The sequence below is a fragment of the Megalops cyprinoides genome, chromosome 7, assembly GCF_013368585.1.
Source record: "Megalops cyprinoides isolate fMegCyp1 chromosome 7, fMegCyp1.pri, whole genome shotgun sequence".
Lineage (NCBI taxonomy): Eukaryota > Metazoa > Chordata > Actinopteri > Elopiformes > Megalopidae > Megalops > Megalops cyprinoides.
The window spans coordinates 6,252,825-6,268,957 of record NC_050589.1 but is presented as its reverse complement, the minus strand read 5'-3'; the positions used below and the strand labels follow the sequence as shown (position 1 = coordinate 6,268,957).

Genomic DNA, 16,133 nt, shown 5'->3' with positions numbered 1-16,133 from the left:
CCAGCATGAGGCACATGTCCTGTTCCCGTGCAGGGAGGGGGGGGAGAGGGTGTCCTCCTCACACGTGCCCCACACCTCATTACACCCCCGAAAAGGCTCGCGCCGGGACGGAGGCTCTTACCAGCTCCCCGAAGTGCTTCATGGCGTACTCCAGGACTCCAGCCGCTGCTTCGGGCTGCTGCAGCTTGTTATTGATGCTGAGAGAGAGAGAGAGAGAGAGGGAGAGAGAGAGAGAGAGAGAGAGAGAGAGGGAGAGAGAGAGAGGGAGAGAGAGAGAGGGAGAGAGAGAGAGAGAGAGAGAGAGAGAGAGAGAGAGAGAGAGAGGGAGAGAGAGAGGGAGTTAGTGAGAGGAAGACTTCAGACACTCAAAACACCCAATCTGGCAGGATTCACCGAAAACCTTTCAGAAAGCGCCTCGCTTGATGGATGAAGGATGAGGTCAGACATTTACAACAATGGAAATGGACGGGACGAGGTCCAGGCAGGCACTTCAGCTGCAGAGAATAACGGAGCTCTGGAAAATGCTCTCATAGGTGCTAAATATAAGCAAAATGCAAAGCTAGCCTTTCGGGGCACTTTTTTTCCCCCCTCAATGACCTCAACCCAGAAAAATAAACTGAAAGGATTGCCAGTTTCAGGCTGTGGAGGGGTAGCAGGTCTCTCAGTGCTTTGCTGAAAGAGGGAGAGCTGGGAGAGAAGCAGCGAGGGGTGGGGGTGGGGGTGGGGGGTTTGCACTCGCACTCTGGGCGGTGGAGCGCGCCCGGGTCATGACCCTGCTGGGATTCACTCATCACCCCCAGGTAGAGCTGTCAGCGCCCGCGGAGCCGCCCCTCGTTTCGGGAGGTTGAGTACGCTGCTCCTTTGCAGCGTATCCTGCGGCCTCCTCCTCCTCCTCCTCCCGGCCGCTGGCCAGAAGCGCCCGCTTCCACCGCCATTAAACCACACATTAAACCACATTACGCCCATTACCCATCTGACCGCAGAACGACCGCCGTTATCATTACCGCACGCGCCCACGCGACTGCGGGGTGCCGCCGGCGGTTTCTGCGGCGCGTCAGGTTCGGGCGCGAGGTGTCAGGTTTGGGGAGACAGATGTGATCCTTCCCGCAATGCGCGTTTTAAAAAAGCAGCCTGCATCTGGAAGCACTTGCAGGAGCAGCAGGGCCTGTGGTTAGCCCTGCTCTGCAGTGCGGGCTCTCTCCTGGAGTCCACCAGCACATCCTAAATGTAGCGACTGAAGGAAGCGGGGGGGGCGGCACGGTGTGGGTTTAGGGCCTGCTTCAGGAGCTGCCAGTACTGACACGCGTGATGAATGAGCCCCAGAAGCGATCGCCCCACAGCAAAGCATGCTGGGACTGTCATTAGTGCCTGCACATCTCACAGGCAACGGGCGAATCCTGTTTGCTTTACAGCCGAGAGGAAAGGAAGCACCACCGTCAGCAGGGGGCTTCCTGAGAGGGTGAATGAACAACACGCTGGTTCCAATGGCGGCAGTGAAATCGGTTTCATGCCGTCACAGTCTTCAGGCTTTGGCAGGCCCTGATAAATCATGATCATTTCCTACAGGCTTCAACCGGTCATGATTTTCACCCCCCGCCCCCATCCCTCCTCCCCCCATAATGCTGTTCTTCAGTACAGACCTGCTGATGGCTCCACAGTGGCACAGGCTAATATGCTTAGGCTGAACATGAGTAAAACAAATCAGTTTTCAAAAACACGCAAAACAACCACGTACGACATTCAAGGCAAACCTTTATATGAAATAATCACCTTATTTTAAACATTTTTCAGACTTTTTTCAAATCTGAGAAAGAAATAAAAGCACATAAATCCCCCCCCCCAAAAAAAGAAAAAAAACAAAATGCCTGAGTAGTTTCATTTCCTCTTCGGCCACACAGGATCAGTGTGACTTTGGGAGATATGTACCATAGGGTATGATAGTGGTCTGTGCCAGTTAAAAATCACCCAGCCTCCACAAGACACTCCACAAGCAGTGAGTGGGAGAACATAGAAACCTCAGGTGTGAGGCATCGCCCTCTGTCTCACATTCCCAGAATTCCATAGTCATCATCGTCTTTATCAGGCACTACTGAGACTGTATTGAAAGTACTGACAGATTGAATGGATATAATGGCGTGTTGCTAAGAGACTCTTCTTCCCATGGAAATGAACCTGAAGCTTCCTGAGCTGTATTAGGCATACCGAGATGGCAGATGCATTCGTTGATGGTCTATTAACAGGTATGAGGTCAGAGCAGCTGCATGCCTCAGTGTGAGAGTGTGACTGACACCACTTTGTGTCCTACTGAAATGTTCTGTCTTCCCCCTTCCGCCCAAATCCTAAACGTTTACATCATCGGCGTAATCAGGGTTCCGCAGAGTTCCAGAGAAACTTCACCAGGCAGTTTGCCAGACGGAGAGGAGTGAGAAAATGATGTTTGTCATGGCAGTGCAGCCGTCGAGGCAAAGCGCAAGCAAAGAACTTGTGAAACTGGGCTGATTATCGAGGTGATCAAGCTACCGTATCCAAGCTGTTGTCGAGGACCTGCCGGAGGGGGTGATCGGGGCACCATCCCCGTACTGCTGTGTCAGAGGGTTCCGTGTCAGAAGGTTCCTCTCAAACGAACATCAAATTGCAAGCGTCTCGCTGCCTGGACAGCATCATCCAGCCTCCTATCAGTCCAGAAGAAGACAATCTGCCTGACCCTGGGAGCAACACCAGCCTCTGAACTTAATGAGCAAACAACCCTGGTGTTGATGTGCATGACAAGAGTGTCACAAGTGTGGGGAACCCCCCCCCAGGTTACCCCCCCAAACAGCACTCCTATGCGATACCGTGAGGAGGAACATGCACCAGTACTGGGGGGGAACAGGTGCACACAGGCAGGGGCTACAGCAGATCCCGCTGCCTTGCGGGAAGGTGGATTTGGAAACGTCTGGGCGGGATTATCTCCCTAACCCTGCGCTTTCAAACGCAGGCTGCAGCCATAATGCAAACAGACAGCTGGGGAAATGCCAGCGCGGACTGCGCATGATGCTCTCTATCGCACCTCTGCGCAGCTTTAAAAACTACCCGCCCTCTGTCTTCGTCACACGCTCTTAGATAAACAGGCATGATGCTCCTTCCCGGAGGAAGGGGAGAGGGAGGAGAGGACAGCACCAGTCAGGGAGCTCCAGAGAACTCGCTCTGGACACGGGGAACAGGGCTGCACAGGGAACAGGGCTGCACAGGGAGGACTCGCTCTGGACACGGGGAACAGGGCTGCACAGGGAGGACTCGCTCTGGACACGGGGAACAGGGCTGCATAGGGATGACTGCCAGGTAGAAGGAACGGCAACAGCTGAAGCATGCAGACAGCGAGACACAGGTTCTTCCGTGCATTCTGCGCCTTTTATCAAATGACCCCAACGCTTGCGTGCTGGTTCAGCAAAAATTCAGATCGACTCCCAACTCCAATGATGAGTTTCGTGTAAAAATTTATTTTAAGCCCACGATCGGACAGAAAATGAAAATGTCTGGCATTACTCTCAGTAGAGTCTAGTTTTATTGCTAATACATAATTTGTAATTAGTATCATATAATTCAGTTTATATGCAAATACTCCCCCTTTTTAGACTTTTTCTTGGTCTGTTTTCCTTTACATTGGCAGCTGTTAAACATGAGTTCTTTGAGCTCGTTTCATTTCACAGCAAATCCAAAGCCTGTAAAAAACGCCAATAACCAAACACAGCCAGGCCGTGATTTCATAAGTCACATAGGGATGGTCCTCTCTCTCGTAGGCACTGGAAGCTGCAGATGCTCGATGAAAAGAGCCTTTCTACACCCGCCTTAGAGGAGACGAACTCTCCTCGGCACTGTGCTGCTAGTGTGGTCCGCCTGCAACGAAAACACTGCAACCATTTCCTAACGGTTGCTGATCTGATGTAATCTGATGACTGGAGGTGGCAAATGCAGGGGGGGGGAGAGGGATTTTGGAAGGTATCCTCCCACCCCCCCCCCCCCCCCGGGGAATGAGGAGCAGGCCTCTTACAGACACATCTGCAGCAGAGGACAATGCAGCTCACACTTTCATCTTATTCACTGCACATGGTACTATGTGTCTGACGACAGACAGTACTGTGGGAATAGAGAGAGAGGGAGAGGAAGAGAGAGAGAGAGAGAGAGAGAGGGAGAACAGACAGTTCAGACAGAATGGGCCTTCAATACCAGAACCTGAGCCCTGAACCTCAGTCGAATGGGTCATACAGCTCACCTAACTATCCACCTATAACCAAGAAAAGCAACACTGCTCCAGCACTGACAATAGACTCCAACTCATTCTAGCACAAACAGCATAACTCAAGGCGTTCTAGCACAGACTGGAACCGAAGACCTACTTCTTCATACTGCATCTTGCCTCCCATTACCAATTAGGGTTTGACAAGTCAATGTATAGCACTTTAAGGTTACTACAGCGCTTATTAATGCATTGATCATTTAGTTATGACCCTGATGTTTTAATTAATGAAGCATTTTTCCAGTGTGCCACCAGTCACTGTAGTGCAGGGTTATAAGTTGACATATATGCAATATGTACTGTTGTTCATGTAACATTATTATATGCACCTTCCTTTGTAAGTTGCTCTGGATAAGAACATCTGCCAAATGAGTTTATGTACATGCAAAAAATCACATAATGTATTAGGAGACAGAGAGAGAGAGAGAGAGAGACAGAAAGTTGAAGGCTATTAAAAACATAAACCTGTCTGACCTGTAGTGATAAAAGTGGTAAAAATAAATTAAAAGGGCTTGGTCCAGGAGACAGGCTGACAAAGACAGGCCTTCTGGCTGCCTGGAGGGGACAGGCTGTGCTCACATTGTCTGTGACTCTACCTCCATTTTATAGGTCCCCCATCTCTGAAACCTTACCTGTTTCCCCAGAGGGTGAGGAAGAGCTGTGTTCGCTTCAACAGCCACCTGCCACAGCCTGTCAGCCAGGGAAACCCCTGACGCTCCTCACCCACACAAAAAGCACAGGGGAACATGGGGCCCATACAACACTGTATGCACAGAATGACTTCTGTAACAGAAGGGGAGAGACAGAGACAGACGGAGAGAGAGAGCAAGAGAGAGAAAGACAGAGCCAGGCAGGGAGAGAGAGAGCAAAGGAGAGGAAGACAGAGACAGACAGGGAGAGGGGGGGGAGAGAGAGAAAGAGAGAGACAGAGAGAGAGAGATTAAGACAGAAGGAGAGAGAAAGAGAGGAACAAAGAAAGAGATGGGTTCCTGGTGGTATACCCGAGACTCATACAGGTGTGTTCCACCTCTGCCTGCACTCTTTACCCACAATCCCATTTGCCTATGGGCTACAGCGCAGGAGCACCCAGGACAAGACGAAAGACGAAAGCAGCTCCATATGAAATACCTGCTGGAAAGCCGGTGCCAAAACACATCTGTTTGGGGCATTATATAATGTACTTGATGAACATTCCTAAAACCGAACAAACACATTGGCCCAACCTGTATCCATTTTTTACAGCAACTTTAAACAAAGGGCCATTTCAGCGAGGTAATTTATTGGTCAAATGATGTATTTTCAAAGGTTAGGACTCGCGTACGGAAACGTTTTTGCAATTACGACGAAGAAACCTAGATGAATATCCAGTATTTCCATTCAATTTTTTGGGTACTGGGAGACGTCTTAAAAAAAAAAAAAAAAAAAAAGCATAAGGGTATTAGTTTCTCGGCTCATTTCGCCTCCAAGGGAAAATAAAAAAGCCTTTTAATGATTTGTGAAAGCTCATAATCAAGACAGTCCTTGAGAGAGACGCAAATCAAACAAACAGAGAATTGCGCTGCGTCCCCCTGGTTGGGTTTTCCGGGCGGAGGAACGCCGCGGCGTTGTTCCTCAGACGCGCGCGCTGGTGGCCGTGCGGCCCATATGCGAGCCCCAGAGATCCGGGCTCGTGATAAGGGTCTCAAATAAAGGCTCCCGGGATGCGGGGGGGGACGGCGCTGTCGCCCGGCCGGGACATCTGGACCGCAGCTGGGGCTCAGGGCGGTGAGCGGTCCCAGATGACGGGGGCTCGGAGCATCGCCGGTCCCGCGCGGAGCCGGCTCCTTCCCCCTGACGGCTGCCCAGAAGCTGCCTCTCAGGACAGTGGATGTGCCATTCGACTGTTCCTCCCGCCAGGGGAATGGAATGTTCCAGTTAATAAGTCATGCCCCCGTCTCTGTCATGTCCCCGTCTGAGGTATTGCCGTTTTACTGTTTTTCGCACGGAGGCAGCAGAAAGCACGGGCGGTGTATGCTGCAGTTTGCCGCCATTTGCTTCGACCTTTGACCTGGGCATTCTCCGACTGCTGGCTCCGACCGGAGGTGAGAAGTTCTTCACGTGTGAGGGACTACAAACACCCACAGAGCAGCAGAAATCGGGGCCATGACGGTGTTTGGACAGTCATCCGTGATTGTTCTTGAAGTGGAAACACAATGTCACTCTCGCCGACGCACCACATGTACATTGCTTCCATTATCAGTTAATGCTGTTTTCAACCCCCTTGCTAAAAACTGGTGCATATTCAGTTTCTACTTGGCAAACACCGTTCGCTACAGTACAGAGGCTTATGCTGATCTGCTTGATATGTCCTCCAACTTGCCAAACAAACCCTTACTTGACTCCTAAATCCCGCTAAGTACTCCCAAACACCAGTGCTTACTGCGGATGATCTCATTCGGTTAAATCACATGCAGAGTATGAGCGTTCCCATGGCAACGCAGCTTTTTTGTTTTTCAGAAAAAGCTACAAGTCCACCAAAATCCAGAAGGGACTTATTAAAGAACAGTACATCACTACAATAAACACAATTTATGTTTTTATGAGAATGACTATATATTGGCATTGCGTGTAGTACACGCAGTGTTGTGGAATGGCCTTTGAGAATTTAAAGGTGAAACAATAAAGAGTAGAACACCAACATGTAAGGATGCAGGGCGCGTCTCAGAACACGACTCAGGGAACATTTCGATCTCTCCCGACGGTGAAAAATCTCCACCAAATACGCTTGGCCGTTTTGCCTCTTTTCAGTTCGATCTGCGGCATATTTCTCCAATGACAGTGGAGTTTGCTGCTGTAGATGTGTGTGCGCCTCGCGGGACGTTTCCACTTAACGTGACACTTCCAATAAAGCACGCTCGTGTTAGGGTAATTGCAGCCCTTTTCTCTGCCGAGGCCCCCAAGCACGCTCTCCAATCTCGGGCGTAAACAAAGACGCGTTCGCCCGCCAAACACGAAACAACTCTGGTATGGCCTCAAGCGGCCTGCCACCACCCGATCGGCCAACATTCCTTTCCACAGCATCATTCAAGACCGTGACCCACAGGGACTTTATAATTACATTACTGTCATTTAACAGGCGCTCTTATCCAGAGCAACTTACATAAGTCAGAGTTTTACATGTTGCCCATTTATGCAGCTGGATATTTATTGAGGCAGTTCTGGGTTAAGTACCTTGCCCAAGGGTACAGGAGCAGTGCTCTCGCAAGGAATTGAACCTGCATCCTTTTGGTTAAAAGCCCTGTTCCTTATCAGTACGCCACACTGCCACCTTTCAAGATCGGGGAATTCTGGTGAATTCCGATGAGAATGAGAGGATGGGCTTCTAGACAGGTATTGGAGGGGAACCAAGGTCTGAGAAAACTGTGCTACAGCACTCTTTGAGGATGGAGGAGAAAGTGAGAATCTGTTTGTATATGCAGGTTATACAGAGTGATACGGTCACACAGTTAATATTGTCAACAGCGCACTCATCGCTTAGGGGACACAGAGGAATTAATATGCAGACTAAACCTTTCCTGGATGCCAAAACTCAGAAAACGGAGACATTTTTCCTCACCCCCATTTCAGGCTGCGTTCAAAATCTCACAACTGAGATGGATACTGAGCAGACGGCAAAAGCACAGTTACGTCATTTCACTCCCGGCGGCCACGTGTCGGTGCGGAGGAGCGCAGAGCCCAGCGTGGACGATCCCGGAGGGGACCCGAGGCGGACAGAGAGAGTGCGCTGGCTCATGCTGCGATAGAACACTGCATCCTGGCTGTTAAAACACCCCCCCCGCCACCGCCACAGGTACGTCACGGGTTCGTTTCCCCGACACAGAGCCATCATCGCCCGGGGGTCTCTCCAACCTCTGAAAGCCAGGTGCAGAGCACATCTGGGCTTGGCTCCTTTGCCGTTGCGGGATGGGGAGCAGCAGGGGCTTGTGGGAAGGATACAGCGCACAACAGCGCACAATGTCCACCATCTTACCCTCAACTCACCGGCCAATCGCCACAAGCAGGTTTCACTGAATTGGGCATTCTTTTCTATGAATGGCGTACAGGAGTCTACATTAAATGTTTAACAGTTTCTATACAGGGCTCTGAGGCAGACTAAAAATATAGACATATAAAAATGTAACATGAACAGAACTGGTCCCCGGCTTCATTAGGAGTGGAAAATTTAGTGGAAACTTTCCAGAGCCCAGTAAAGTACAGCTATGAAGTCAAGCCTCTCCTCTCTGCTCTTGCTAAGTACAGTAGTATTTATGTACAGTAGCCCCAGCAATCCGCCCAATTCCGCACTGTCCTGCCAGAGACGCGAAAACCCAGCTTCACGGCCCTTTCCTCCGTTACCCAGACATGAGGAGGCTGTGTTATTCTAATATCCGATTTCATCACTTTACATGGACTCTGTTCATCACGGGGTCCAAGGCGTGATACTCAATCAGTATCCTCAATTTACACTGTAAGGCAATACTCAGGGGCTGTGAGGGTTTAATGGCTCGTGTGGTGCAACTCTTCACATTTATTTTTAAACCTCACTTCATCTGCAGCAAAAGAGAAAAGCAGAACATTATCTATCAAAGGAGAGAGACGGAGAGGGAGAGAAGAAGGGAGAGAAACGGGGGACCAGTGGGCAAAGATTGGGTTGCACCCGCAACCAGATGTTGTTCCAATAGGGCTGGCCCGGTGAGTGGAACCCCCAGGAGCGAGATCCAATTATGTCTGGCGGGAGGTGAGGGGACCAACACTCCACTTCCCCTGGGCTTCCTCCCGACACTGTGCTTTACAAAAAGCTAACATTACAAACGAAACAGCCCAGTGGTCTATTCACGGAGAAGCCGGACAGCAGCAAAGCTTTGTTTAGTTCAAAGCTGTCAGCTACTGCATCCCCTCAACTTAGGAACATACATCATGCGTACAGCATCCTGAATGGGATGCCCGAGACTCTGCCTGTCAATCACTTAAAGCTGCCACAGGTGGAGGTGTGCCCCTCACATGTGATTTTAGCAAAAATAAATAAATAAATAAACAAATCATAAAAAAAATAGATAAAATACTAAATATACTAAATGGCCGCAGTCGCCCCCCTGGGTCGGGCTCAGATTATCCCCGTTATGAGAACTCGTTGTTGGGTCTCGATGTACTTGCCTTCTCCACTTTACTGGTTTTCCAAAACAGTTCATAAAAATGTTCTGTTTTACATTTGAGGCTTCCCCTCGATCTGGGACATCAGTAAACTTCGGTAACCATACAAACCGAAAACACACATGCGAGTCGCGGGGGGTGGGGGACATTTTACAAATTACATAACGTGAACTGTGGGGGATAAGAAGACCGCTCCAGGGTGACGTACTGCATTACACAATGTAATGACCGAATATAAAAAGAGACAATCATGCATTTCAATTCTTTTTTTTTTTTTTTTTTTTAAATTGGCCATGCTCCTTCCTGCAGTTGCAGCCTGCCCCGTCCAGAGACACCAAACTTTCCATCCTCACATCCTCCTCCAGCTGCTCCACGATGCCCCGTGCGGCTCGGATACAGGCTGAAAAGGACAGAGCGTGCTCCCTCCTGCAGACTCACAACAATAACCAGCACAAATGCACAGCACAGTTCTTTTCCCTGCAATCACCCTGACCTGATCTGGAAAGGGGAGCCATTTGTTTGGTTTTCACAGCCGTTTCATTTTTGCCAACAACTGGCAGGCTTCTCCCCAGCTATAAAACCGCATCATAACCTAACCCTCAGACGGCACCGAATTTTATCGTGTGAAACATTCTTGCACTGCAGCATATAATGCAATGTTCCACACTGTAATTTTGGTACATATATTTAGAGAGGGGGCATTTTTAGAAAGTGCCTTCTCTTTCATGTGTTTTTTTTTTTAACATATGTATTTTTGCATATTTTTCGGATGGTGTCATCGTGAGATGTGTCTGTCCTAATCCAGGCAAGTGGAAGGGTGTTTTTTTTTCCTTTTTTTGTTTGCGCAGACAGACAGCGAGCATGAACTGGTTCACTGCTCTGACTGCGTTCACTGACAGAGCTGCACCAGCACCCCTGGGGGGCTCCAGAGCCCGGGGGGGGGGGGGGGGGGGGGCAGTGCCCCACCCACCTGGCCTAATTACACAGCAGGTATCACAAGCCACGCTACCAAGGTTTTGCTTTTGGAAATTTTTTTTAGTTCAACTGCTAACAAGTGCTAACAGGTTTTTAGTACGTCAGCAGAGAGCAGCTCTGTAGTTAACACATGACATTGCATTACATTACATGAGTGTCATTTAGCACACACTCTTATCCAGACTGACTTACATAGGTCACAGTTTCATCCATTTATACAGCTGGATATTTACTCAGGCAACTGTGGGTTAACCGTGGGTACAACAGCAGTGCCCCAGTGGGGAGTCTAACCAGCAACGTTTTGGTTGCACGCCCTGGTCCTTACCACTTCACCACATTGCTGCCTGTTCTGCTGCCCATAATGCTAACACAAACACAGGCTTGAGCATAAGAATGGTACTACAGTGTAGCAGCAGGATTGATGGTGGACAGAGAAATATTAAATCAGATAGCACTAAACACACTGACTACTATGGTGTCTCACGTGCGGTCCACACCTTGACTTGGGATCAGTGAAAGGTGACATGCAAAAATTAACAATCGTTACTTAAAAGCACACAAGGGCCTTGAGAGCAGTCAAAGATACTGGGCTCCCCGGCCTTCGAGTGTAAGAGAAGCAAACGAGGTGGAAAGGTATTGAAACTGAGCGGCGAAAAGACCCAGCTTTGAGGGAGGGACTGGATGACCTTGCCCCTAGTCTGGGGTGGTCCTGGACACAGGTCCTATGCTGACCCTGTTTTTCACAAATACCCACCCACCCATCTCTCACACACACACACACACACACACACACACACACACACAAACAAACACATAAACTCCCTTGGCAATTGCCCTTGTTTGCCTACTGATGAAACACAGACGTTCACAGCTCTGGGAAAACAAAAAAAAAAGACAACCTGAGTCAGAGATGCAATTTAGAATAACACCACAACACTGCAGCCACAGTTTTCATTAGCTCTGTATTGGAAGCAGATAACCGGCCCATGGCCGGAGAAGAAAGGCTGCAAATGTGAGCTCAGAGCAGCTCCAGGCAGGAGCTCTCCCAGAAACGGCTGCTGCTGGCACAGATATGGTGGCCTTGCGAGTGTCAGATAACACAGAGCCCCCCGGAGGGGCTGCAACACCAGGGGAGTCTGCTGGGCTGAAGGAGAGACGATGGGAAGAGGGGATGGGGGCCATCTGGAGCACGCGGACCTCTCAGGGAGAGAGAGAGAGAGAGAGAGAGAGAGAGAGAGAGAGAGAGAGAGAGAGAGAGCTCCTCTGTTTGCCCGGGCTGCGATCGGAGCGAACGTGTGTATGCACGCTGTCACGTCGGGGAGGGGACGGAGACAGGGACGCAGGGAGAGCGCAGCGCGGTAAAGACCCCCCCCCCGATCAGCACGTAATCATCGGGCCGCTCTGTCACGGCCCACACGTGTGCGGGGAGCGCGAGCGGAAAGCCAGGGCCCGCGGCTACTGGCACGCCTCCCTCCACCGTGCTGTCTCCATGATCCATCGATTTGTACTGTAGCCTGATTGCAATCAATGCCGGGCCCGGGGGGTAAGGCTCGGAGAGGGGGAGAATGGGGGGGGTGCTGATTCCATCCCCCCTGCTTCTCCACCCCCCCTCCCTCGCCCCCGGTGACAGACAGGACCGGGGCGGGGACGGACAGCTTGACAGCTCGCACTCAGCGGTTTCCCGACGCGTTCCCTCCGACGCCGGGGCTCTGCCAAGCCCACAGCGCACAAAGGGCCCTTTGACAGCAGAGGATGCTGGGAAGGTGAGCTCATATCTGCGGCGGGGCGCGGGGGTGTCAGCGCAGCGACCTGGGCCCGGCCCCCGCCAGCGCAAGCAGGTGACACAGAGGTATGCGGGAGCGCTTTCCAGAGACGACCGTAGAGCACCGTCCAGAGATGACCGCACAGCATTCTGCAGTGATGACGGCAGAGCGCTGCCCAGAGATTACCACAGAGCACCTTCCAGAGACCAACACAGCGAACCTTCCAGAAATGATCGTATAGCATTGTGCAGTGATGACTTTACGGCAATGTCCAGAGATTCTGGCATAGCACCTTCCAGAGATGGCCACAGAGAACTGCCCAGAAGACCGCAGAACTCTTTCCACAGACGACCGCAGATCACCGTCTAGTGATGACTGCAAAACAAAGTACTGTCTGGCAATGACCGCAGATAAACCACAGATAAGCCCGCCGAGCGCTGTCCTGCAGTGACCGCACAAAGCAATTAGCGAAGAGAAACCGCTCAGGTGGAGAGCCTGGGACTCCTTCCATGCGAGGCCAGACCGGGGTCAGCAGTGGGAGGAGGAGAGGGGCTGTGCAGCGTAAACGTTTCCAGTCCTCAGGCCTCTTTACAAGGCCCCCGCTGCAGGAGCCAGGAGAAAGGAGCTAGGGGCACATGGCTGTGAGAACGAGCTGACATTTCTTCCACAGTCCTGCGCTTCGTCACACCGGACTCCGCCACGGCCTCACCCCCAGAACAGGGGACCTGGGGGAGCTGAAAATCACCTCACACTTAACAATTACGCTTATGCAATCAGATCTTTAAATTAATGTGCAGTTGCTGGGGAAAGTGGATATCTGAAAATGAGCAAAGTGCTCGGATGGACAGAGGAACCAAAAACAAACCTACCCTCACTAGGATGGGTTCTAAATGCTTGCTACATGCAAGCAAACACTTTCATTGGGGTTCTCTCTCTAGAACACAAACCTGGTGTCTTTTCAGGTAAAGTTAAACACATCAGGCACAATGCACTTCCTCTTACAGTTAACATACACCAGCAGGCAGTATGCTCAGTCTGCTATGTGGCCGATCCTTGTGTGAACGCTGAGTGCAAAAACCAGTGTGGCTCAGTGGTGAGGAACAGGTCTAATAACCAGAAAGCAACCCAAAGGTTGTTGGAGTGTTTCCCAGTTGGAGGCTGCTCTGGTAAACATGCGAGTCACTCCGGATGTAACCTGATGAGTGAAAACCAGTCCACACTGAGTCAGCCGACTCCATGAAAGAAAGCAGGAAGAACTACTCACCTCTGGGTGTAAGCCCACGCTATTCAGCCAAATCAAAGTGAATCACTCCATAACTCAAAGAGAGTTATTTGTCTAATAACCAAGCACTCGTTCCGTTGGCCTCCGAAACCTACACCCCTAACATATCACTTTTTTTTAACTTAAAAATAAAAGCACAACTTCTCAGGGTCTCTGGTGTATAGTGGAAAGAGTAGAGATCAGAGAGTCTGAATGCATTTTTATAGATTACAGCAGTTTCCTGCTCCTTGTCTGAAGATGAAGAGAGACGTCTCAATTTCACCACATCGTTAATCACACGAGGACAGGCATCAGGATAGATCTCAACTATATTGGCACATAATTACATACACTCATATCAGATTGAATTTACATGTGTGTTACCGGCTCTGGAATGAAGTGAACCAAAGGGGTTTCACACACAAAGACGTATGTATGTAGGTTTTTAATGTATGGAAAACCACTACCCTTGAACCAATAAATATCTGACTCAAGATTTTAATCAGATTTTTTTCTTTTTTAAGAGAGCCCCATACAGACAGTCTCTAATCAAGACAGAAATGAGAGAAAATCTGAACTTCGTTATTGTTAATGGAAACAGGAAATGTCAGTTCATCTTTGACAAAAGCAGAAATCGGACGGTTCCAGGATTAATCAGCGCCTGGAACATCAGGAGCAAATATCTTCAACCCTATCAGCCCATGAGTGATGCTCTGGTCCAGTCAAGTACCTGTGGTTTGTGTTGAGGAGATACCTCTCTCGAGAGCTGGCCAAGTTCTCCCTCTACTCAACATTTACCCAGACCACTCTATAAGCGCCTGGCTTTACAGAAACTCTCCCATTATTGCAGGGCACAGAGGGGTGACTTTACTGATATGTAAAGAGGAGGTTCTGACTTAACCTTCCTTTAACTTCACTGCGGCTTTGCTTGGGAAGATTCTTGCACGCTAAGGGGAAGAGGAAGCTTTTTATTTGTAATAAAGCTTTTTCATTACAAAACATACGCTCCATTAAAATACGAACAGCTAGTCATAAAAAAACAAGAACAACTAAACTCTCCCATTGTCCCATTCACTCAACAAAGCAATAAAACTGGGCTCCTGGATTAAGTAGGAAGCTTCCACCGCTCCACTGATTGTGAACTGTGAAAGCTGACAGTGTCTCAAACCAAGGATAACACAAACAGCAGCGATTTCAGCCTGCCAGTTCTGCTCCAGCAATACGTCCCAGCATGCAACCCTGCCTCCAGCAGGACACGGCGCTGTAACCTGACCGTCAGAGACGCAATTATGTACTTGAGCCATTTCCAGCGTTATGATTTCACAGTCACGGTTTGCCGAGCGCTTCACAGGCCCACTTTCTCTCCGAAACGGCTGAGTGTGTCAGAGACAGTCCACAGCTCACCTCTCTCACACACCCGCACGCAGGCACACATGCACACACACACAGACACACACACCCGCAGACACACACGTGCACACACACCCGCAGAGACACACGCACACGCACACACAGACGCACACACAGACACACACACCCGCAGACACATACGTGCACACACACACACACACACGCACTGTTCGCCCCGAGCCCTTGGGGAAGGCGATCTCTGACGTCAGCTGGTGACGTCGGCTGCGGCCACGCGAGCAACATCAGACCGGGATGCTGGCGTGGAGAGGCGGGCCCTCCGCAGGGTCAGCATACCGTGGAGCTCACTTCAAACAGACGCCACCTGGCAGACGGTGCGGATCAACACATCTGCCGATACACACTCCCCAACCACGCAGGCGAGGTGCGCTATTGGCTAATCCGATCTCTGTGTCAAATTTCTCAATCAATCAACTTCAACATGGCTTTAATCAACACTGAAAAGAAGAGGGCTTCAGGACTCGTATCAGAATTTTCACTTTTTGATCGCCTGATGGTATTATCCAAAACTGGCTCTGCGATTCTGGGATGTACTTTCCCAGTGATTTTTCCAGAGTGCAGTGCAGGTGATGGGAAGGGACTGCTATGAGAGACTTTAACCCTTTACCCTCTGGTCCTGGGACTGTAGCCATGCCTTCCCTATCGCTGATACACATCATCGGATGGCGGTGTTATTTTGGCATGTTAGGAGGGAGAGGTGCCCCGTGGGGGGCAAAAACAGCTCTGTGCTCATTAAAAAAGCTGCAGGTCGTTAACACCTCGACCAGCCTTGCCAGGAAGTGTCTGTCCACAAGGGGCCCCTGCTGGCTCGGGAAGAGACTGTCCCTTCAGGCCGCGCGAGCCAAAGTGACGGTGACCTCATCGGAATTTCGCCGTCACTCCTTGGGTCCTGACCTGGGATCAGTGAGCTCAGTGCGCACGGCAATCAAGGGGAGCAGGGATTCCGAGCGGGCGGGCTGCCCTTGCAGTAGATCAGCCTCTGGACGCCTGTTCCTAATTTGTATCGCTGATTACTTCATTAGGATCAATAATCACCACTTTGCTGTCTTATGTACCGGCTTAATTTCCAATCCCAGAACAATGGAAAACTCAATGGCGTGCGCGGTCAGCTTGCGTTTAAAATGACGGCACGACTCTCCCATTAAAAACATAGATGCGATGCTGGCAGCTGGCCCCTCTTTCCTTATTTTTCTAAGCCTCACTTCAAAGGCTCTGGGGCGTTTTCTGCCTCTGCGTCTTCTGAAGCTAATTGCCCAGATTT

At 50.3% G+C, this 16,133-nt stretch overlaps 1 protein-coding gene across 2 annotated transcripts in view; it reads right to left on the bottom strand.

The window, feature by feature from the left end:
* mtor (mechanistic target of rapamycin kinase) overlaps positions 1–16,133 on the bottom strand; it is a 102,412-nt gene that overhangs the window by 32,153 nt on the left and 54,126 nt on the right. For both annotated transcript variants that reach the window (XM_036534475.1, XM_036534476.1), the window contains one exon: positions 122–197. In XM_036534475.1, coding sequence (XP_036390368.1) covers positions 122–197 — 76 coding nt within the window. The remainder of the gene's footprint in view (positions 1–121; positions 198–16,133) is intronic.